The sequence below is a fragment of the Maylandia zebra genome, linkage group LG13 (genome assembly GCF_041146795.1).
Source record: "Maylandia zebra isolate NMK-2024a linkage group LG13, Mzebra_GT3a, whole genome shotgun sequence".
Classification (NCBI taxonomy): Eukaryota; Metazoa; Chordata; class Actinopteri; order Cichliformes; family Cichlidae; genus Maylandia; species Maylandia zebra.
The window spans coordinates 9,661,198-9,685,322 of NC_135179.1; the positions used below are offsets into that span (position 1 = coordinate 9,661,198).

Here is a 24,125-nt window from a genome sequence, read left to right on the forward strand (position 1 = left end):
TCTCTGAAACAGGGTATCCCAAACTTTATTTTACTGGTTTTATCAGAATTACCATGTACCATGGAGAGCAGTCACAGTTAGTGGCAACACACATACAACAACTTTCCTCCTATCATTTGGTCTTGACCAGAAATTAATTTAAAAAAGAAAAGAAAATTAATACATGCACACACAGAGAAACAGCGGCAAAAAGAAAACAAATCTTAAAAATTATTACAAACATGATTATTAAAGTTACTGTTCCGTTAAGAAAAGAAAAACCCCCCACATCAAATCAAAGTGACAAACATAAAAAACCCTGAAACACCCCGAAAGTGCAAAGAGGACAGAGAAAGAAAGAGAAGATGAATGAAAGGAAGGAGTGAAGAAATAAAAACCAGAATTTGTTGGCACAAAGGAAGAATTTAGGAAAGAAAAACAAAAAGAGAATTATTCAGCAACCAAGATAAATGATCGACAGCTCGGAAAACAGATGGTTTAAATACAAACAAATTATCCGTTGAGAGACTAAATCAGATGCACAGGCAGATATTCATAACTATACTTGGATGTTGGTGAATAGAAGCAGTTCTAGAGATAATGATTTAGGGGGCATAAAAAGCAACCATAAGTGAGACACGAGTCAAAAAGACAAACTAAAAACATAACGCTGTCTGAATCAAACGACAACAATCACTGACAAAAGGCAATCTCAAAAGCCTCCAACGCCAAAATAAAAGTAAATGGAAGCAGATGGAAGGAAAAAAATTAACCAACCAAGAATGAAGAAAGAGGATGCATGGGAGGGCAGAGTGAGGCAGCGATAGAGAAATAAGCTCTAAGCAAACTACAACTTCTCCAAAAAGGCAATATATGTCATTCTTGAGTGTAGCGAGTGTTGTTGTTTCCTTTAAATAAATATGTAGAATTAATTCTCTATGGTTAGTGTGATGGTCGTATAGTCCACCTCACTTATAACACTGTACAGTATATACACATTATTATTATTATTATTATTATTTCTTTAATGACAAAATAACCTTTAGATATACATACAGTATTCCTCATCCTCTGTCGGAGAATACAGCCACAGTATTAGAAGTAGCAAGCAGTGTCTCTTTTTTTGTACAAATAACCCATGCAGCTCCCATATAGATTACTTATTTAAGATACATAACTTCTTTAAGATCACATCTCTCATTCAATAACAGCAGATATTGCCTTTTTTAACAAAAAAACTTGATGAATTCATTAGTAATGTGCAAGTTACTCCAAAAAAAAAAAAAAAGTCATCGCATCTTTGTTTAAATTAAAAACAAAATGTTGTTAAGCTCTACATACATTACAAAATGTAACTGAACAGAAAAAAAGGAAAACCTGAATCTGTACAACATTCAAACCTTTTTTAGTCAACACTAAGGAAATGGGATACAATTCTCTATAACTATATACAGACATGTTATCATTCATGCACAGTGTCAACAAGTAGCACATTGACATTCCAAAATATGGAAAACATGGCATAGGGAGACAGAGGGTAGAACGGGAGCTGGGAAGAAGATACGGAACAAAAGGAGAACTGCCTGTTTTGGTTACTTTGGCAGCAGTGAGATTGAGAAAGCAAGATAGAGAAAGAGGGTGGAGAGACACAGGGACAGATAAAGACACCATAACAATACACATGCTGGGCAGGAGAAGTCCACATCAGTCTCTCTGACCCAGAAATCAACATATGGCTGTAACTTCATTTTTTAATTATTATTATTATTATTTTCATCTTCTTTCGTGTCATCTTCTTTTTCTTTCTTCTTCTCTACATCACCATCCTTTTTTCTACATGTTAAATGTTGCATTTTAAGGTAGAGAATAGCTCTGGTAGCCTTTGTTTCCAGCGGTACATTTTTTTCTCTGTAGTAAATATTGCTCCGCTTGTACCAGTAGGGGCGTTTGTCCTTCCTTTTGCTCATTTTGTCTGTCCGATGTTGCTGTTATTTATTCCTCGGTCTGTCAGACAGACAGTCAGTTAAAAAGTGAATATGGCAACACAAACATATCGTCAACCCTTACATTAGAATCAACATTGTTAATGGTTTACAACTGATTCAACACCACTGTATTTTTACATCAGGTACATCATTATTATTGTGTAAATCAGAGACAGAAAACACAATCTCTGTTTTTTACATCAGAAGCAACTCTGTAAATGAACCAACGTAGTAGCCGTTTCACATAAGCGACAAGAACCAGTGCAATGCTTGTCCGTCATTTAAAAACCTGCCCAATTCTGTTTCAAACCCCACCACAGAAGAACAAAAGTTAAAACAAATGCAATCTACAGCTCATTTTTCTACTCCTTACTAGCTGTTAGTGTTAATATATACAGTGATGACCTGGCTAACTTTTGACCCTTTAAAATGCAGAATTTCAAACCAAAGCACGAAGCTGGACTCAAGCGTTATTGTGACTTGAGCTGGAACAAATTGCTTTACAGTCTTTGCAGGAAAGTTGCTAGTTGCAGATAGAAAAAAAAAAGTTCAACCAGAAAGTTAATATTTGATGATGTACAGCCAAGAAAAGTCTTTAGCTAAACAACAGCTAACAATGTTTAGTTTCCAGCCTTGTTTCAAACTCTGAACAGCTGTCATTAATCTGCCAATAAGGTTCATGTCAGACTAGCTCTTAAGCCAAAGTGAATACACCCAGAGAGACGGTGCAGCAACGCCAGTGCAGCAAAGCCAGTGCAGCAAAAGAGCTAAATTCCCATAAAAGAAAACTTTTAGCATTTAAAAAAAAAATACAAGCCATAAATTTAATGCACGAAACTGCATTTTTGCAAGCATTTGATTCCTGCTCACGCTAGAGTTCACCTCAAAATATTAGGCAGCTGGCACATTTTAAGTAATTCCAACATGATTTAGCAATATCAAAGACAATACCTTACTGAAGGTACTCAAAAAGTGATGCATACAGCTTTAATATCGTTATTCCTTCTTTTTTTTTTTAAAAGCAAGCTAGCATAATTTAGTTTTTTTACAGTGTATAAACCCTCAGCTCGTGCCAGTGAAGAGACAAATACATACAAATTTAAATAAAAAGATTTGAGTTCTGTTAAAACAACATCAAGCCTTTTTTAATGCTTTTCAGATTACTAATCAAATATGAATTATATTTGGTGTTTTAAGAAAGATCCATTGGTTAGAAAACCCTTTACAGATTGGACTGCAAACATTAATATCTGATATAAAGTTTTCCCTTTGGCAAAACAGGGGTAAACTGCCACTCCAAGGCCTTCACTTAAGAACAGCTACTCTAATGATGAGCCACAGATTGTGCTGAGTTTGACAAATGCAAGTAATGCAATATCTCATTATACTGTAGCTATCAAACGACATATACACCAAATGTCTTTTCTTAGTAGTTTTCAAACTGTACAACAAACAAAACTGCAGCAACAAAGCCATTTTTCTGTAGCACTGTCTTCTCAAATTTTCATCCTAGTGTTGTTGTGTAATTAATAATTTTTTCAAAAGCTATATTCAGAGTATTTATATCGTTGCAATTATCTGGATTTGCCAAACTCATCCAATCTAAGCCAGCCCAGGTCTACTTTCTCAGGGGTTAAAATCTGCCTTTTACAAGAATCCTGCCAAGTTTAAAATGGATTACATCTAGTCCGGACTACTTACTTTTACAGATGACATTATAAATACAATTTATCATATACATCAAGTAAAAAACACATTAGAAGCAGAGGAATTCTGGACTTATGGACTTTTATTATGCCTACATATACTGTAAGTTACGTGTATGCTGAGATCTTTGTGAGTTTAGCTGAATGTTGCAATAGTTAACAGTCTGAAGTCTAAACTTCTCTGACAGTCGAGACAGGCTTTAAAATGTACATAATTCTGGGCCCTTGGTGTTCGAGGTTTTGGGATCGATTTGTTGTCTGTCTAATACTGAATTACAGAAAGCAGAAGATTTCCAGACATTTAGTGTTTTGGAATTTTAGTTTGTGAGTCTTACGATCTGGCAGTAAGTTTGGTCTGCATGCAGTAGACGTAGTGTTTCATATGCCCCGGTGTCCTTTTAAGCTACTAGCACACTATTAGGATGATAAATAAGTCCAAGTGGGCCTCTGTCACATCATGCACACAGACCAGGGGTAATAATTTAAGATCAGTTTACATTGTTAAACTAACAAAAGTATGCTACATATATAATAGAATAACAGAGACTGTTTGTGCCCATGTCACAAAGAGAGATTATACACTTTAGGAGTTAATTAGCTTTTAACCAGGGTGGACTACCATGGTAACCTGGCTACTGAGAATTAAAACACTGGGCTATATACTCCACAGCAGGAGGAGATTTGTGGGGACAAGTGTTGTAACTGTATCCCTGTTAGCTTTCTGTTATTGCCCTGAAACCGGTGTGAGCTTGTCAAACACAGGCTGTCTGAGATTAGATGTAACCTGTGTTACATATCCACATTTACCCCGTCCTCTACGCTGACGTCCGGCCCAACAGAAAATCATTTTCAGCTATCCCTTTATCTGATGGCTTTTGTGTTAAGACTGAAAACTGGCAGATGAACTAATGTGTCAAGTTCAACAAGAATGAGTAAATCCCACAGATCACATTAAGGTTATTTGTTTGAAAGCAACTTACCTTTGAATAAAGAAATATGACAAAGCCAGATGGTAATTGCTTTCTTTAGGTTAAGGCCTTCGTCATCCAGACATATTATGAGTAAAATGTTTTTGACTAGTAGTGTTTTTTGGAATGAAAAGTTGAAGCCTTGTCTGAATGAGTACTTAGAAGCAGCAGGTTGCTTTTACAATATCTAGGAAATTCTTGATGCCTGGTGTGGTAACATAACAAAGACGTGCAGCTATTATCTCATGTAGCCCTGCGCTAGTTTGAAGCAAAGCTCTTTTAACTGAGAAGTCAATGTGTAAGGTTTACCAATATAAGCGCCTGTTAAATATTCCCCTTAACGACCAATCTATGTGAAACATTATAAATCAAGGGTCAGGGTTAGGGATTAGTGGTTATTACAAAGCCCTTGAAGATTTTGATTGGTCCAGCGACCAGCCAGGTTGGCGATGCACAGAGATAATGACTGAAGCTGTTAAGTAAACCAAGTGGCAGAAAATGAAGGAAAAGAAGGCCTATAATGGGTGCTAGCTAGAATTTTCAGGCTATTTAAAAGTTATGATTCAGAAATGATGGCGGCAATCCCACAGGTGGAACACCAGGTGGTTCCATAGTAAAATCAAAAATACCTAGATATTTATGCAGTGATAATAGTTTCTAACAGTTTTCGACGGTAGAGTGGCCATTTCGTCTTCTCAGACATGACCTTATTAAAGATAAAAGCACACTAACCACTTCTTGGTTCAAATTAGTCCTTAATTCATTTACATTTACAGTATAAAGCAACAGAAAGAGGGTCCGATCAGGAGCGCATGGCGTAACCGAGACATTCAGAAGGAAAACCGTGAAGCTGTAATGTACGATCAGCTCTTTATATTTACAATTCGAACCTCAGTGACGCTTAAAACATTTCATCTCACTGAATTTGCTCTCCTGCGAAAGTCATACTCGGCATTTCTACAGGCTGGGAGAGCGAGAGTCAAAAAGACCTCGAACACGAAAGCATATCTCGCCTCACGCAGTGAGAGCAAGACGAGAGGCGTTTTTTTTCACAGTACTTGACCATCTTCCCACAACACACAAGCAGGGACACCCACTGTTACACACCAGCACACACACAGTTAGTTGTCATGAAACAATTGTGGCAATGTATCCGGTTTCTTCTGATTATGTTTTCAGTATTGTCTGGTCATGCATGCACATACTGATAAAGTTATTCTTTCTTTGTCTGTCTCACTCCTGCCTGTTACAGTGTTTGGATACGATGCACTACACTGAAAGAGGGCTCCTGCTGAAACCACTCGTTCTCAATAGGAGCTTTTATGGTGCGTACCTCTGTTTTAACCTCAGTCCAAGTGTTTAAATTCATTGTAATTCTGTAAGGTCGAGCCAGTTGGGACACGTTTAATAAGATGACTTGATTGGTTTGCACTTTTAGAGTGAGACGCGAATATATATCTTTGATTTTTTTCCTTTTCTCATTAAGCTTCCACCGTTCTGGATAATTTCGCTTCCTATTAATCTCATGTTTTTTGTTATCCTTCCATGCATCTGTACCTCTTTCCATTCTGTCTTTATCTGTTTAAATGTGCACTCCTTCATCTGTACATCCATCCATTCATCTATCATTAAATCTATTGCTGAAGGGGGGACTTATAGAACAACGAGACAGCCTTAATTCCTAAATCCAAATTCATCCATTCATCCACCTCCCCCTTGTTTTTTCCTCCATGTTTTCTTGCTTTGTCCCACCCTTCTCTTCAACATCTCCTATCATCTTAGAAGCCCTGGATGTGGCAGTAGGCTTCCAGTGAGGAGAAGAGGATGTAGAGGAGCCACAGGCTAACGAACAGCATGGTGGTAAGGGCCTTCGCAGTCCGGGGCCCACCCAGCTCTCCACCAATGTCTGGTCGCCGTCGGTACATCAGCATGGCGACACAGATAAAGGCAAAGATGGTGAAGAGTGTGACCGAGAAAGCCAGCGTGCCAGGATCTACCCTGAACTCCTCACCCCTGCTGTTGTGGTAGATGGCAGCAATGGACCACGCCACCTGTTGAACAGCAGCAAAACTGAATTTAATAACATGAGACGCGGTGAGCATGTACAACAAAGGAAACAAAAGCAAATATAGACTTTGCCAAAGGAGACAGATGGGTGTGACAGACCATACCACTTGTCAGTCACACACTCATTCATGCAGAATTAAAGAATAGGACTCATGCAGTAACCTATCATTTATACCAAGCACAACATAATAATTTATACTACAGCAAAATGACAAGCACTACTGCATTTTCTCTAAATAGCTATCAATCAATACATCTTTAATCAAATGTGCTGGACTTACCCCAATGCCCAGAAACACATTGACAGCATTGGAGCCTGTCACATTACCAATGGATGCATCTGCATACTGATCCTGGATAGCTGCTACCTTACTGGCAAATGTGTCTGGATGAAGAGAGAGAGAGAGAGAAAAAACAGAGTTGTCATTGGCCATAAAGTAACTGGTGATCGTTGTTACAATCTCTCATGTTCAAGTTAATGAGAAAGAAAAAAAAAAGATCAGATACAGCTGATCGCAAGATAAAAAACACTCTTAATTCTGATGATGACTTATTAAAAACTTTGACTTTCCTATTCTTCTTCCGTCACCAAGAAATGAATGCAACCGTTTTTGTGGAGTGAAAGTGTAAAGCAATAAATAAAACAAAATGTTCCATTCAGTGTAAATTAAGTGTTACTGACTAAATGTCTAACACTGCAAACAGACTGACACGCCTAATCACAAAATCCCCCAACTGTGCCTGTTGCCTGTAACAGTTGCCTTTGTTATCATAGAGTATTTGAACTTTTTTTTTTTTTTTTATGTTATTTCCACTTTCAACCAGAATAACAACAATGGATATCTATGCCAAAGGTACAAGGAGGGGAGGCAAAAGATAGATGAGGAGAGGAAAGAGGAGATATAAGTTGGATTACACTTTTATCGTCATGGACAAGGTAAGATTTCTGCACAAAAAGATGGATGACTTTGTAGCTCTTCTAAGGAATCGGTTTGACTTCCATCAGTGTATGGTTCTGCGTTTCACAGCAACACAGAATTAATCAAGATCCCATTGCTCCCACTGACAAACAGGAATAATCTAAGAGTGGTAAGAAAAGAAGGTTTAAAATACAAACGATGAAACACTGGTCACACTGCAGTGAAGATATTGGTCTGTTAGAATCAATGTTTCTCCAACAAACAGCCATGCTGCTGCTGGAAAACCCAGTAAGACTGTTACTGGAAGATTTGAATTATGCATCGTGCATTCTACGACTTTCACATGACTGAGCAGCTGTAATGGGATAATTTCCCGCTGTGAATTATGAAAATTATTCAGGATCTGGTAAATTTGCAGTGATTTCTGTGTTACACAAGACTGCATGGACAGATAAGGACACTTTTCATGCATGCATAATGTATATAGCTATTAATACAGACCACATACAGAGCACTATATAAATCTTGTTTTCTATTTTTAGACAGGCAACCTTAAATTAGGAGCCACAATCTTTAATCCAATTGCAGTGTTTCTTCTACAGCAGCCAGCATATGCACGATTTGCTCCGAGATCAAGAATTTACAAAGTTGAATTGCAGTTAGGGGGAACAAACAGATTTTGGCCTGGTGACTAAGAAGCAATGTGCTGCGTAGTCCTAAAAATTTCCCCTGCCTAATGTTTGCCAAACTACAGCAGCTCCAAAGTCATGCTCTTCCTTCCTGCACTGAAAGGAGCAACGGTGACTCTGCCAGATCTCAACAATAGGCTGTTTGGTGAGCAAATAGCCAAATGGTCAGTTAGCACTCTTTTCTGGCTAGCTTCTCTTTGTTAGTGATTCATGTCATCTTGCCTTTCTCTGCCAGATACAACAAGAAGAGACAAAAACTGTGATTACGGAAGAAAGAAAAAGATGAAAAGAGAAGGAAGGGATTACTTGAAGCAGCAGCCAACCTGGCTTTGGAAAAGAGGATGATGGGAGGATCAAGAAGTAGATACAGGGTGGTGATAGATATGACAATTGGCCTGTGAAAGAGACTAACACCTGTCTGCTGGGCTTATGGATGTGTGTCAACGCTCTGTGTGTTCCTGTTTTTGTGTGTGTGTGTGTGTTTTCTGTATTAAGAGCGCATACTGTATGTACACTGTGTCTCTGTGTGTTTGCGAAGTTTGCCACCTGGGTCCAATCTGATGCCATGTCTCTACCAGCTGGCAAAGGCATGCACGCCTGTGCATCAAATGGTCTTAGAGTGCTTGTGAGCTTGATTGAGTGGGTGAGTCCGTGGGTGTGTACGTGTTCAGCAGTGACGTGAGTGTGTGTTACTGTGAAACAGGTTCCACTCTGAAGCTCCTTATGTGACACTATGGCTCCCTGGAGAGCTTTTTGCCCTTTTCCACTACCTCTCTGTCAATCAGTCACTGCCTCGCTCTTCTCTTTTTGACGTCATGCTCCTCCTTCTTCCCCTCTCCCCTCTGTTCCTGTTTTTCCCCATTGCCTCTTAAAATGGAAGAACATGCAACTAATATGCTCAGGAAAATCTTGGCATTTGGAACGTTTATAGTGTTAGCAATAAAGGAATAAAAACAGAAGCATTAATCCTCTGGGGACTGTGACTATCCAAAGGAAATCTGGCCCTCTTGAGATTCCTTATTATAGATCACTGGTCCACAAAATACTGAACAATACACAGAGGGGTATATAAATACTCAGGGGGTATAAACCAGTTGAAAATCTTTTTAAAGATATTTTGTTCTGAACTGGACAGTGCTGGGAGACTGATGTGTGGCAGCTCTTATTAGTTTAATTGAAAAACATTCAGGAATATTTATTAATTTGTTACTTTGACAGAGGGTCAAAGAGTATTCGAGTATTTTACAGTGACTGATCATAAATATCTTATCTATTTACATTTATTTGTCAAAAATCATGTCTTACATGACATATTTATTGTGATACAATATTGTGAGGATACATGATGACTATCAGCTTCACTGTCCTGAACCAACATTTATTGCACAATGCTTTTATCTTCTGTATGTATCTTTTTTTTTTCTCTTTTAAATCCCTGCGTATTTTCCTCAGTTTATATGCTCGGATCAAATTTCTGAAGCCATTAGGAGTCATGATAATACACTGCACACATCAAGTGTACTGTGGAATCACGAACCAACAAAGTTTTACCTGAAATTTTACCCGAATACCCGCAAACTACAAAGAAATGTGAGCTTCTTTAGTTTCAAATTTTCCTAACAGCACCGCTTTAGTTGTTTTCTTTCTATCTCCCTTTCTCCATGTGTGGGTTAGCCTGGCTAACTGTGATAAACGAGGGTAACTGACATAGAACCACAGCACAGGATGGGTTTTATTAACTGTAATAGCCACAGAACTGAGGTCTGTTTCTTTGTGTGTGTGTGTATGTGCGCGTATGTGCGGTGAAGCCACAGGAGGCTCTGTTAATAAGGCTGAGAGCTTCAGAAAGGCTGAGCCACTTTGTTTTCATTCGGCAGCTCTACACATTGTGTGCAGTACTGTGACTTGAGCATCTCTGTGTATGTGTCCATAAATTCAGCTGATATCAAGTGCATATTTTTCTTAGTGTATGAGCATATATTACATGTACAGCCATATGCTAATGTACTATGTGTGTATGTATATATGTGTGAGTATAAAGTAGTATGGAGCACACGCTTTTTATCCCTAAGCTCCCTAAATGGGAGGCAAGGGAGCACCTGAGCCTGACATGACAAATAGCCTTATGGTAATAGCACATGGTAGTCACAGTACAAGTCATTGTGTGTGGGGGTGTGTGTACACAAGTGTGCAAAATCTCTTTCAAGCTTTAATGTTTTTCAGATAGATGAGTGTGCTTGTCTATTACTCAAGTCGTGCAGTCGTTTATGTTTTTCCATGTTCTAGTTTATACATCTAGCAGTCAAGTACACACTGTATGTCTGATGTATTTGTCTGTGTGTGCATGTGGGGACCAAGGTTAAAACATATAATCACCCAGCCATCGCATTTGGTCATTCTTCACACTTACGCAAGATGAGCCATGTTGCTTTCGGCAGACTGCACTGCTTTGTCTAACGGGGACCCATATGCAAAAAATATTGTGGCAAGACGCCGAGAACTACTGGGTTAGTTCTGGTACAAGTTCACTGAGAATAAGAGCTCGGGAAATGTGAGCTCTGAGGTTCTTTTGATCTACTTTTATGTTGTTTTTCTTTGGATTTGTAATAGCAGAAAAATAATATTAATGAACATCAATACAAAGATGCTTTCATGTGGAAAAGCTCTTCAAAGCTATTTGTGTAAAGCAAATTTAGTGAATATTATCATGATGCCAGAATTACGCCGATCATTTTCTAGTAATGGATAATTACCCAAGTCCCATTCCCTGTTACTAAATAACCATGACATTTCTTTTCTGGATGAGTGAATTTGAGTTGAGACTGTATAATTTGCCATAAACCAACATAAAAATCCCCTGCATACTTTGTAGTCTATAGTGCAACAGATCACGCTGAAATATATCTCATCTTTATGAAAGTTGCTACTGTATATATAAGAATTACTAGTTACTTAGTGTTTCTCGAACTTGTGAAGTTTTAATAGCGTGCCTTGATATTCATTCCACTGTAGCTTTTGTTGATTTGTGTAGTAAATTGAGCAAAGAACTGAAAATATCAATATATATTCCTTGAGGTGGATCATTGATGAACAAAGATCTTTTCCTTATAATGACTTTACAAAGCTAAATAGCAAATATAAAGAGAGAACAGGATTTGATTAAAGCTGGCACAAGGTCCAGTAGATGGCAAAAACATATACTGTGATGGATTCATGTACGCCTACACATACATGTATATAAACATAAAGGATAAGTGCTCACACGCTTACCTGGTACTGAGGTTCCCAATGCAACAAATACTACTGCTGTGACAGAGTCTTTCAGGCCTACTGTGCATCCAAAGTGAGAGGCCAGGTCCCCTGTAAGGATAGGAAAGGAATAATTTCCATCACTATACTTCACAGCATATACTTAGAAGAAAACAGATGCGTTCAGCTGTTGAACAAACCATCATTTGTTGTGTATCTCTTGTCAATCCCTCAGGATATTTAAAGTCTTACCAATCATAGCGGTGAGCAGTCCGATCATGCAGATGGAGACTACAAAGCAGGCCCAGCCATTCCAATACTCTGTGGGCGGGACGAAGGCGAACAGAACCTTCCAGAATACAGTGAGGAAATGCATGACGTAGTCAAAACACGAGGGCAGCTTCTCCTCCCCACACTCCTCATCGTCGTCATCTTCACCTGGGAAGAAATAGGGGGAAAAAAACATACATGGTAGCTAGTTGAATCCTTGAGTCTTTGTTAAAAGCGCAGATTGTTTACACCAATTTAACCTCTTAAGCCCCAACGCCCCCTGATATGGGGGCAAAAGGCAGGAGATCAGGTAGGCTTGGGGCTTAAGAGGTTAAATAAGATCCACAAGTTCGAGACCCAGGCACATCACAGATCAGATTCAATGTCATCCCTGCACTCCCATGCCTTTCCTGTTGCTGTAGTTGAAAATGTTGTTTGAATCTATAGTCTATAGTGATTTAGCCTGATAACCTGTATTTGGCCGTGTTTGTACACGCGAACAAGGAATTAGACTCCAGTACACTTTGCTCCCTGCATGCAAAGAAAAGAAACATTTTTTTAAAAATAGGCTGTATGTTAGAAACTATGCAAACTGAGTAGTGCAATGTGAATATGTGCATATGGCCTGAATGAAAGCAGGGAGTTATTTCATAGTGTTCATGAGAGTCACGGTCCTGGTTCTTTGACTACGTTTTTGGGTTGATTATGGTTATGGTATTAGTTAGTCTTTAGTTTTATATTTCCTAGAGCCTCTGAGTTTTCATTATTTACAATTCTAGTTCTGTAATTCTTGTTGTTCATATTTGGTCCCTTTCTGTTACTTGTGTCTTCCATGATTCTCTTGTAGGTTCCGAGTTCTTAGTTTCCTCCTGGTCCAAGTTTTTATGTGTTTTTATATTTTTGCATTTTCATACTACAGCAACAAAAAGCAGCTTCATTCAGTTGATCCTTGGTCTCCGAGTCCTGCGTTTGGGTCTCACCTTACCTGCCACGGAGCGCATCATGACAATGAGAGTAACTGCCTGGGGGAAGAAACTACCTCTGTGGAGTCTGGTTTTCACAAACAGCGCTCTGTAGCACCTGCCTGAAGGTAGCAGTTTGAACAGTTTATGTCCAGGATGTAAGGGGTCTGCAGAGATGTTTTCTGCCCATTTACTAACCCTGGACCTGCACAGGTCCTGGATGGAGGAAAGATCAGCATCAAGAGCAATCCTCTCTACAAATCGGATTACTTGTTGCCGTCTGACCGGCAGCTCTTGTGGCAGGTTGTACTACCTGATTTGATGTGAAGTACAACCTCTGCTAGGTCTTCTTCCGGATAGGCTATATGTGAGGACCACTTCGAATACTGTGAAAAGGTGGTTCCTAGGAATCAGAAGTAATCCACAGTAGGTACTGTATTGTTGAGGATGGTGGAGGGGGGAGGGTTTCTCTGAAATTCCACCACAGCCAACCACGTTTGGTTAGGCTGCTATGTGCGGATCTGTGTGAGTGTTTGCTGAAAGAAGGGAATAGCTGGAACCTGAAATTTAAATTACTCTCCTCACTCAGTAAAAGAGAAACGCTCACATGCTATTAGAAGTCTGTGCGCTCGCTGTATAAGTGGCTGTTTTTCTGATCCATTTATAAATGAATGAATAAAACGAGACCACCTGCTGCTTCCATGAAACATGCTGACTTGGTGATTCCAGGGAAAGCTATAATCTCTTATTGATTTCACCCTTGTCATTCAGTCACTGCATACTATTAACATTCAAAGAGGTGGTGATGCATTAAAATGTTCCAAACAACCGAATAAAACCCCATTAGCACTCTAAACCCAGGCGAGTTTGGAGAGGTTTCAAACTGCAGCTGCTTTCCCATACGGAGTTGTATGAGGTCTGACCTTAAAAAATATATTTAGTTATGTTTTAACCTTACATCTTAACATTTAAATATATAGCATTTACACATTCATGATTGTCATGAACAACAATCCATTTGCATGTTAATAAACTGACTGCTGTTTTTTTTGTTATGCTCATGAAACAACTGGAAATAATCACTGTCTGAATATTTTAAGTAACCTTCAAAAAGAGGCAGACAGCAAGACTGTTAAGATGCTTATTATTATGATATTACAAGAAGCCTGATATTTAAGTCTTAAACATACTGTACTGTGCAAAAGTCTTGAGCTGCATTTGATTTTTGATGCATATGTTGCATTCAACGAGTGAGACGTGGTTTTGAATAAGAGTTCTTTAGGCTTCTTAAGGTCTTTCAAAATTTTTGGGACATTGGCTGCTTTTTTACTCATTTTCAATCCAGTCGTTCATCTTGATCAATTTCAAATGAAATTTTTGGTTTGTTTTTTGTTCGTATAGCCACTTAATAAAAAAAAGGCCCCTCAGCCCATTAATAAACTAATCTACACATAACAAATAGCTGTTATCTATCTAAATAGAAAATATCTATTTCAAAAACAAAATTGTTTTTACTATTTTTTTTAATTGAATCTATGAAAAAATTCACAGTTTGACAGACTTAAAATAGTATTTTTGCATCAATAAGGTGATTCCCAGTGTGTCCATAAAAACTGGGGAAATTGGATAATGGGAGAACAAAAGAAATGGCAGTCCTAAAAACTATTTACAGATGGACAGTATCTGAAGCCATGTCCTGACACAGGACTCAATAGACGCATCAGACACTTAGGTTGATTCATTTAATGTTTGGCTCATCCGAAATGTGTTAATGGAAGGGTGGCTGTGAAGAAGGAATTCTTAAGAAAGGGAAATGGGGATAAAATGCTGAGGTCAATATGTACACAGGAGGTCAGCAGAGAGGTGCAACAGTATCTACTGCCATTTGTAAAACATAATAGAGGCTCTGTTGTGGTTTGGGGCTGCATTTTAGTCAGTAGTGTGATCTTTTATGAATTATGAACACAGTAGACCATCAGATTTTGATCCACCATGCGAAAGTTTTTGATTGGTAATGGATGGCTTTTTCAGCGTGACAGTGATCCCAAACACACTGTGGATAGTGCATACCTGCATAGAAAAACATACAGTCATGGAGTTTAACATTACAGCATCATCTTGGCAGAGAACAGAACAAAAGCCAGCCAACACCCAAAGAAGAGCTTTGAACATCCTCCAAGAAGCCTGAAGATCTATCTCCAAAGGCTACTTGAACAAAGGCTTGCTGAAGAGAGTTACGCTGTATTAAAGAATAAAAACAGTCCTATCAATACTTGACTTTCAAGCTTGTTATTCTTGTACAAAACATTTCAATATCAAAATATAAAGAAATGTGGGTAGTGCAAGACTTTTGCTGAGTTATGCACCCGATCTTGGCTGTGTGCTGTGCGGTTACTACACACATGAACTTGGATTAACATAAAAATAAATGAACTCTAATAAGGCCAATAATTTCCTCTTGGGTCACTGTTTAATGCCATTAAAAATAAATGTTTCAAATCATCAACTATAAATGAACATAAGGGCAGTGGAAAGAGCAATACCCTCATCTACAATAATGGTTTGCAGGACACACTCTTACACACACACACACACACACACACACTCTGCAATGAATTATAAAACAAGACTCTCTACCTGAGTTATGTCACTTTTCACTGTCAGCAGCTCTCCTTCCCTCCCACACAGTCTGTTACGGCTGAATGGAGCCATTTCTCTCTGGCTTTCTTTCTACTTCAGTTAATGTTTATATGTGCCCTTTTATCACAGCCTTGGTCTCACTATTTGGCTCTTTGGTCTTTTTTTGATTATTTATTTTCTAGCTCAGTATGTTTAGGTGCAAGCATCTGAGCGACAGAAATACCAGCACATTAGCAGACTGCTAATGTCCAGTAAAGTTAAAATATCTACTGCATACAGTCTAAAAACAATTTGATCTAACACAAGGAAAATATGCGCCGTTCCAACCTGTTTTGACTGTCTTGTTATTCTTTAAGTGCATCCTAAAGGGCTCAGTGTTCAATCAGTGCTTTTGACTCACACTGGGATATATGCAGCACACTGCTAGTTGACTCATTTGTCTTGAAATTTAGCATCCATTGTGTGAAAACAGGAGACAAGATAATGACTGCTGAACTGTTGTTCCTACATGCTCAATAATATGCACAAAAGCAAAAATCATGTCCAATTAAGTCATCTTAAAGGCCTTATATAGCAACAAAGACAGAGTTGTTCAAAAACTATGGATTTAATTCATTCATTTACTTTTACAACAGCATTAAAAATGTCAACTTTTCCAGTTTTCAAAGGGAAAGGGTTGCAAGGGAAAATGTGTATTCCCCAAGTGGTTGGCAGCGTTTTGGTTGCTAGCATGTTGGCTGCAGTTTTTTGCTACTATCTGTAGTACAACTTCAAAAAGCAAAGTTGTACCTCAGTACTCCAGCCAACATGCTCCAGCCAGCATCACTTCCATTCAAACAGGTGCAGTAATATGCTAGTGACAGGTGGTTGCCAGTGGGTCACTAACCGGTCTGTATTACTGTGTAAGTGGAGCTTCAGCATTCATTTTCTTAGCAACTGCCATCAGCCTTCACTGACCAGGGAATACTTATTCTTTACTCATGACTGAGGTTGCCAGGTAGTCGTTGACCATCTGTAGCCCTGTGAGGCTGGGGTCTTATTCATTGATCCTAAAGTGTCACCGTGTGATTGTCACATTTGTTAGTGTCGTAGCTGACCACTATGTTGTAACATACATAAATTTCTAAAAATTAGTAAAAAAAACCCCCACATTTATAAAACCCTTTCTATATAAGGATCACAAAGTGCTTCACAACAACAATGAACCAATGAGGAACAAGCAACGGATTATGATCAGATAACCAAACTGCACCCTCATCCCTCTATCTCAATCTTCTACTTATGCCTGACTTGCATGCTCTCTTTCGCCTCTGTTTATCTATGTCACACCTCAGTAACGTGTCATACTGATAATGTTTTTATACTAGAGTAAGTTCTCAATTTTCTCTTTTCATTCTTGGTCACATTTGGTTTCTACAGCAATTTTGTAATTGTAATTTGTAATTGAATATTATGTTACTCCCCTTCAGTCGTCATTCTTCACTCAAATATGAGTGAAGAAAAAGCCAGAAAAGGATGGAGGGCCCACTCTGGGTCAGGGATGAGACCCTGCCCCAAGTGGAGGAGTTTAAGTATCTCGGGGTCTTGTTCATGAGTGATGGGAGAAGGGGGCGGGAGATCGACAGACGGATTGGTGCAGCGGCTACAGCGATGCGGACGCTGTACTGGTCTGTTGTGGTAAAGAGAGAGCTGAGTGTAAAAGCAAAGCTCTCAATTTACTGGTCGATCTACGTCCCTACCCTCACCTATGGTCACGAGCTGCGGGTAGTGACCGAAAGAACGAGCTTGCGAATACAAGCGGCAGAATAGGCTTCCTCCGAAGGATGGCTGGCCTCTTCCTTAGAGGTAGGGTGAGAGGTTCGTAGAGCCGCTGCTCCTCCACATCGAAAGGAACCAGTTGAGGTGGTTCGGGCATCTGACAAGGATGCCTCCTGGGCGAGGTTTTCCGGGCATGTCCCACCTGGAGGAGGCCCTGGGGCAGACCCAGGACACACTGGAGAGATTATATCTCTCAGCTGGCCTGGGAACGCCTTGGTGTTTCCCCCGGATAAGCTGGAGGAGGTGGCTGGGGAGAGGGAGGTCTTTGCTTCTCTACATTTTCCAGCCCCAGCCCCAGATAAGCATAAGAAAATGGATGAATGGATGGATGGATGGATGGATTATGACTAAATGGCATTGTGAGTCTCTTCACATCATTCGGGGCATGTGTTTGATATCGTATTGGCATTCTCTGATATTTATTCGAAACTTTGTTTGCTTCCACAAAACAATTGCCTTTTGGGAGTGTATATAAAATCATAAAAACAAAATGAAAGAGCAATGCAAAATCACATAAAATAGTGTGTGATAAGGTTGGGCAACTAATCACTTTCTTAACATCAGGGAAGAATAGCGAGTTTAAGGGCTTTAAGAAATAAAAATTGATTTGTGGTGTGAGATGGGCTGAGGAACAGCTGTTTCCTGAGTCATCTATGTATATACATAATATGGTCTATTCACCCACTCCACATGCAATCAAGCTTTTAATAGGCCAACTTCATAAATTATAGTATAGGACAGCTAATGCATTCCTCCTCCCTCTATCTCAGTCTTCTCCCCCATGCCTTACTTGCACACTCTCTTTCCTCCATCTCTTCCTATGTCACTCTTCTGTTATGTGTCATACCGATAAAGTTGTTATTCTAAAGTTAGTTTTCAATTTTCTCTTTTCATTCTTTCATTTGGTTTCTACAGCCATTATGTAATTGAATACTCTGTGTTAAGTCCTTATTTCATCCCCTTCAGTCTTCATTCTTCACTCAAATATGACTAAATGGTATTGTGAGTCTCTTCACATCATTTGGTGCATGTTTGATATCCTATTGACATTCTCTGATATTTATTTGGAGCTTTGTTTGCTTCCACAAAGCAATTGCTAGCCTTTTGGGGGTTTATATAAAATCATCAAAACAAAATGAAAGAGCAATTTAAAATCACACAATGCTGAAGAAATGGAAGTCCAAACAAGCTAAAGACACCAGGCGCTGCCCCACATAGATATCAATATTTTTTATTTCTCACCCTACTACAGTAGTAGATATCTCTTACTTGTAGTTGCTCACTGGGCATGCCCAAAAGCTGTGCTCTCATAATCTAGGAAGAAGATAACAGACTGCAGCTCTTCTCTACATGCTTGCAGCCAAGCAGGATGCGTTTCCATGACTATGTCTGCCTATTGGAGTGTGTCCCTTAAATGATATGGTCAGTGGTCCTGGGACTTGTAAAAATCATGCCACTGTCTGTTTCTCAGATTTATAGACACACATCCAGACTCTAAAAAAGAAGCGCACAGAGGTTTGAAACTGATGTGGCCAAACAAGCTGTTTGCCAGAAAACCCCAGAGTTAAACAGATCACTTCCCATTACAAAAGAACAGAAAGAAACACTTTATTAATTCTGTCAAGCTTCTTTGCTGTTGCAAGCAATGGCGTGTCCAGCGGGGTGGCCTGGGGGGGCACAGGCCACCCCCCCAACCAGACTGGCCACCCCAGGTGCCACCCCAAAGGCAAAACAATAAAATTCAATCAAATATCAAATGTCCGATTATGTTTTCACGGTGACGCTCAGATATCCGAGTGTAAGTGAATGCAGCATCGGCTTCTGCGCTATGTGCATCACGTTAGCAAAGGTAGGAGAGCCAAGCACGAAAGACGGCACTACAGGAAACAATTTTTCGGTGAAAGAAAATGAGGACAGAATAAATGTCCCGGTAAGTAATATTAAGTTTGTTGAGTTTAGTAAACTTCGGTGAAATTAGAATACCAAGGAAAAAAATAACACTTAAAGAATTATTGCAGCCGTGGAATATTTCAGACAGTATGCTACAGAGGGGAGCTAACATAAGAGTTATGAGTTATAAGATGTAATCTAAGTCGTAACATTGCTGTATGGAGCTGCAGATTTGGTTGCAGGTTAACATAGCTGGACTGGCCATCGGGCTTATTTGACTTATTTTTTATTTTTTTTTTGTAACGGCATGAACAATGAGAGGTGGTGGATTGGCCAGATGCAGGTCGATGTGTAGAAATAACTCCGTTGTTTGGTGGTGGCTATGACGGGGCTTCCACAGAGGCAACAGGTGGATGAGGGAAGGGGAGGCAGGAGGAGAGACCCGAAGCAGCCACCAGTCCGAGTGTCAGGTGAACTGAACTTCAGGTAAGAAGTCATGACCTGCAGTCTATCTGGGTCAGATATGAACTAAGTTTAGGTGGAGTTTATTTTCGTTGTGCTGACTTTTTACTGTCAGTTGCAATAACTCATACTGCGTTCTAGCCAGCTTGACGGAGTTTTTATACAGCTGTTCGGTTGCTATGATGTTACTGATAGTGAACTTTATTTTATTCATAAGGTTAGTTAGTAGAGTTGCCAACGGCTCCTTAAAAAAATGGAATGGTCCCTCAATCAGAGAAAATATTACACGTTTCGTATTGAGCTGAGAAGAGACGCAGTTTGTCCCGAACTTCAGCTAGGATGGAAAAAGACACAAAGCTGGATTTATTCTGTCTTTATGCTGCACAGCTGCCTCTTCTCTCATTCTCTCCCCTGCCTCTCCTGTTGCTACTTCAATCATGAAACTGATCAATGATCAGCTGATCAGCTTTTCTCTCTTGTTTATTTATCGCCCACTTTGCGCCAGAAACAGGAAACCAGCAGATGTCGCGCTAAACAACAGCAGCACGTTTAAGCTTGATCAGCTGTTGTTAGAATGTATTTAATATTAATTTCTAGTATCAGCTGATGTTTGCTGGAGCCACAGCTGTAAAGCTGCTGGTCATGATGTCTGTTTGTATATGTGGTGAGAGGGAAACATGAAACCAGGAGATGTCCTTACTGAATCATCAGAGCTGAACAGGTGATGGAGAAACAGGTTTACCTTTTAGGTGACATGAATGAGTTGAAGGGAAGTTATGAACTGTTTCTGAGAGACAAATAACACCAGGATCCTTTTCTAAGTAGCTGACAGCTGGTAACTGTGCAGGGGCGGGTCTAGCAAAGTTTTGCCAGGGGGCCAGGTAGGGCATTAACAGGGAAAGGGGGCACAAAGACATACTTTTCTTTCTTATTCTCAATTTAAATATCTAGCTTTTATTAAATAATTATCTAAATCTTACAACCAAAGTTTTTATCTGACGTAAAATGTATAGAAATCATACCAAAAAGACTGTACATCACTGTCACCACAGCGTTTGTTTTCATTCAAAGTCTTTATGGCTTTACTACCTGGTGGGCCGGTCAGTAGTCAAAATGCCCGATTTTCTGTCCCAGTCCAGCCCTGCAGGTTATACTGGCAGTGTCACCATGCCAGCTGACTGTATTTCATCATCAGCCAGTGCTGTTCTTTATCAATATTACCAAAGTTTACCATAAGGCAGCATAGAAAGTATTTACTTGCTTTCAGGTTTTATTCAAATGTTAGTCTTTTCAGTTGTTTCTCCACTTTTTTCCTGTTTCAAAATCAAACACCAGTTTGTGAGAAGATTATCTTCTTTTTTTAACAGGCAGAGAAAGTTTTACATTGGAACTGGCTAATTTGTCAATTGTTTGTTACAAATGTTTGTATTTTAATATTCAAAAATGTTTTTGCCCAAAACATATGTGCACTATATGTCAGTAAAAATACTATGCAAATATTGATGTCCTTGAATGCTGAGTAAACACTGACAAAGCACTGATTGTATCTCTTGTACTTTATCAACGCAGTATCTAAAAACTTTGCACCGTAGTGGTTAAAATCTCATTCTAATAAGAGTTAAAAGTGCATTTGGTTATTAGGTTTATAGGATTATTGAATTATGGTTAATGGTTGGTAGAATTTTTTTTTTTTAAAACATTATCTGCCAATTAAATCTGCCACCCTTCTCCAAATCTGTGCCCCTACCTGGCCCCCCCAACAAAAATTTTCTAGACACGCCACTGGTTGCAAGAATTGTGAAAAAATGCCCAAGCGCATTGAAATCAACAGAAAAGGGGAACAATCCTTACAACAGGACTGTTAAGTCTAATTGTTGAATGTTTGCCATTATGCTTCTTAAATTTGTAAAGCCTGAGTTCAATCTGTAGGATCAAGACATTCCTTTGTCCCTGAGCACCTCTCCAGCCACTCTGTGCTGGGGGAGGTTTTATACAGAAACATCCTATCTGAAAGATCTGTTTCTTGTGATGTTGCTTCCTGCTTTTATGATCCTTTTGGTGAGCAGGAAGTCATGCATACAGAGACACATGCACACAGAGAGACACACATTCTCACACACTCACTCAAACACACACATTTTTACCTGCATACATACACACACACACACACACACACACACGCACATATACATACAGTGCCTTGTCTTTGTAACCAAGGGGGTTACGAGGGGAGGTGCGTGTAAACTATTGTGTATTGTGTGAACTGTTTTCCCAATAAAAGGCAGCAAGCGGAGGCCGGATTTGGGGGTCATCTTGTGGTAGATACCAACAAGGCCTCCCTTGCAAGTAAATCGATCGATCGTTGACTGTCTTGTTTTCTTCATGATGAATAAGTCTCTAAACCAGCGGGGCTTGTGGAAACACAGACCCAACAAGGACATCAAGGAAAATTTGTCACATTGAAATACCAAAAGACACAATCATATACCCAATATATGCACAGAATACCACAGAAATAAAACAAACAAACAGTGGAGACAACTGCATGTCAGTCATCCAGGTACCTTCAAACGTGGTGCTGTGATTTGTGCTGCTCGTTAGTGTGTTTCTTTGACACTTGTAATTTGAGTCAAACCACAGACGCAAGACACCATGGTTGTTAAAAATAGGCAGAACTCAAATTTCGAGAGAACCCCAGGACTTCTGAAGAACCTCCCTGCATTTCTGAGGACATGTCCATAATCTTCAAAGCCTCGTTTGCCAATAAAACAGATTTTAGCTAGCTCCTACATTCTTTGATCAAATAAAACCAGGGACCATTTTCTACTGTACTCTGACAGCTTTGAGACTGATTGTGTGTGTTTGGTGCGTCTATCAGAATTCATGCTGGCATGCTCATGTTTATATTCATGTTCCACTGGTCCTGTCATCCTGTCTGTCTAGGGCACACATTGAAACATACGCACACAAACAGACTCAGGCTGTCAGGCACCAGAGTCACAGGAGAGCTTCAAGTAGACACTTGACAGTTAAACTGGGCTAAATCTTTTCTCAGTATGACATAAAAAAAACTAATTAACCTAACTTTGTTATTCAAAACATTTTAATTACTGGTGAGATGGTCTTTTATTGCATCCAGCAAAGACTCATGCCATCCATGGATATGCTTTTGAATTTGCTTTATTTGTGCTGTCAAAGGTTTTGAGCAGCTGTCACATAGAACCCATCAGTGAATTTCTTCACTCAAGACAGACAGTAAACAAATAACAAAATCAACGGTGACTCAACCGTTCATTGTGATTCATCATCTAAAGAATGGAAATTACAGTTTGTGCACAAAAGAGATAGAAAAGTGGTGACATCAATGTAAGAGAAACAAAGTTCTTTCTTTTTGCAAACACCAGCATGAGAGTCACAGTTTGTGAAATTTTTCTCTCTGATGTTTGTCAAAAGCACCAAATCCCATAACAAAACTTAAACAAAGCATCAGCATTGGTTTAATTAGCACTCAGAAATAATAAAAAAAACCTAAATCTGATGCATGAACGCACAATACAAAGACTTCTAAACGTTCTCAATCTGCGTATTTGTTCTTGTTGATAACATTTGTTGCCAGAAAATTCTCTTGTGAACATAAGTAGAATTCCATTTCTGTGGATTTATCTTCTTTCTGTGTTTTTTCCTCGAATACCTATGTTTCCCTCGGGTGTGGATGCACTCCCATAAATAACACACCCACATGGACCAGGTGATGAACAGCAAGATGTGGGCTTAGTAATTAGAGGGCAGTGGAGTATGGAGTGGTTGTACATCAATCTCTTTTACCTTGTTTCACTTTTTTCCAATCATTCCGTCTTAACAGTCCCTCTCTGTCCCCTTGATTTCCTTTCCATTGATTTTTTTGTCTTCATCTAGTTGTCCCTTTGTTTGCGTCTGTGCTCTTCAGTCGGTATTGTTCATTGCATTTAAACAAAACTGTGTTCAAAACTAAACCAGGGCCCGCATGTTCATGCAATCAGTGTGTTTATTGTTGTTTAACCACTTATCAGCCACCAGATCCACTGGCAACCCACTTAAGACAGATTAAGATCAATTTCTTTTCATGGAAACTGGCATACTCAAAGCTTGTGAAACAATAATTGCAATGCATATTTGACACCTTTTGGTTTTTAGTTTAATGTCTGAAAATGCCCTTTTTTGGCATGTGGCTAATTTTAACCTAACCTTCCCATATGGAAAAGAAATAGAAAAAACTTATAAAAGATTTGCATCAGCTTTAGCTTGCTTCATATAGTGAATCATATAAGGCTTATATGATTTACTCATGAAAGTGGCCACTTTCTCATTGCTTTCATATATTGTTTTAGGAAGTATCCAAAACATACAAGTTTCATTTATATAATTTTTCAAGGGATCTTATATCTGTTTTCACTCTTGTATGCTTTTCATACAAGTTTCACACAAGACAGATACAAACTTTATAAGAGTTATATATATCTTTTCCATATCGGTTAACCCTA

At 39.1% G+C, this 24,125-nt stretch overlaps 1 protein-coding gene across 3 annotated transcripts in view; it reads right to left on the reverse strand.

Moving 5' to 3' along the window:
- slc8a1b (solute carrier family 8 member 1b) overlaps nucleotides 1–24,125 on the reverse strand; it is a 139,478-nt gene continuing 115,353 nt past the window's right edge. For all 3 annotated transcript variants that reach the window (XM_004553424.4, XM_004553425.4, XM_004553423.4), the window contains exons 8-11: nucleotides 11,816–12,001; nucleotides 11,585–11,674; nucleotides 6,987–7,090; nucleotides 1–6,689 (exon numbers count right to left, since the gene is read on the reverse strand). In XM_004553424.4, the coding sequence (XP_004553481.2) occupies nucleotides 6,417–6,689; nucleotides 6,987–7,090; nucleotides 11,585–11,674; nucleotides 11,816–12,001 (653 nt within the window). In that variant the 3' untranslated portion in view covers nucleotides 1–6,416. The remainder of the gene's footprint in view (nucleotides 6,690–6,986; nucleotides 7,091–11,584; nucleotides 11,675–11,815; nucleotides 12,002–24,125) is intronic.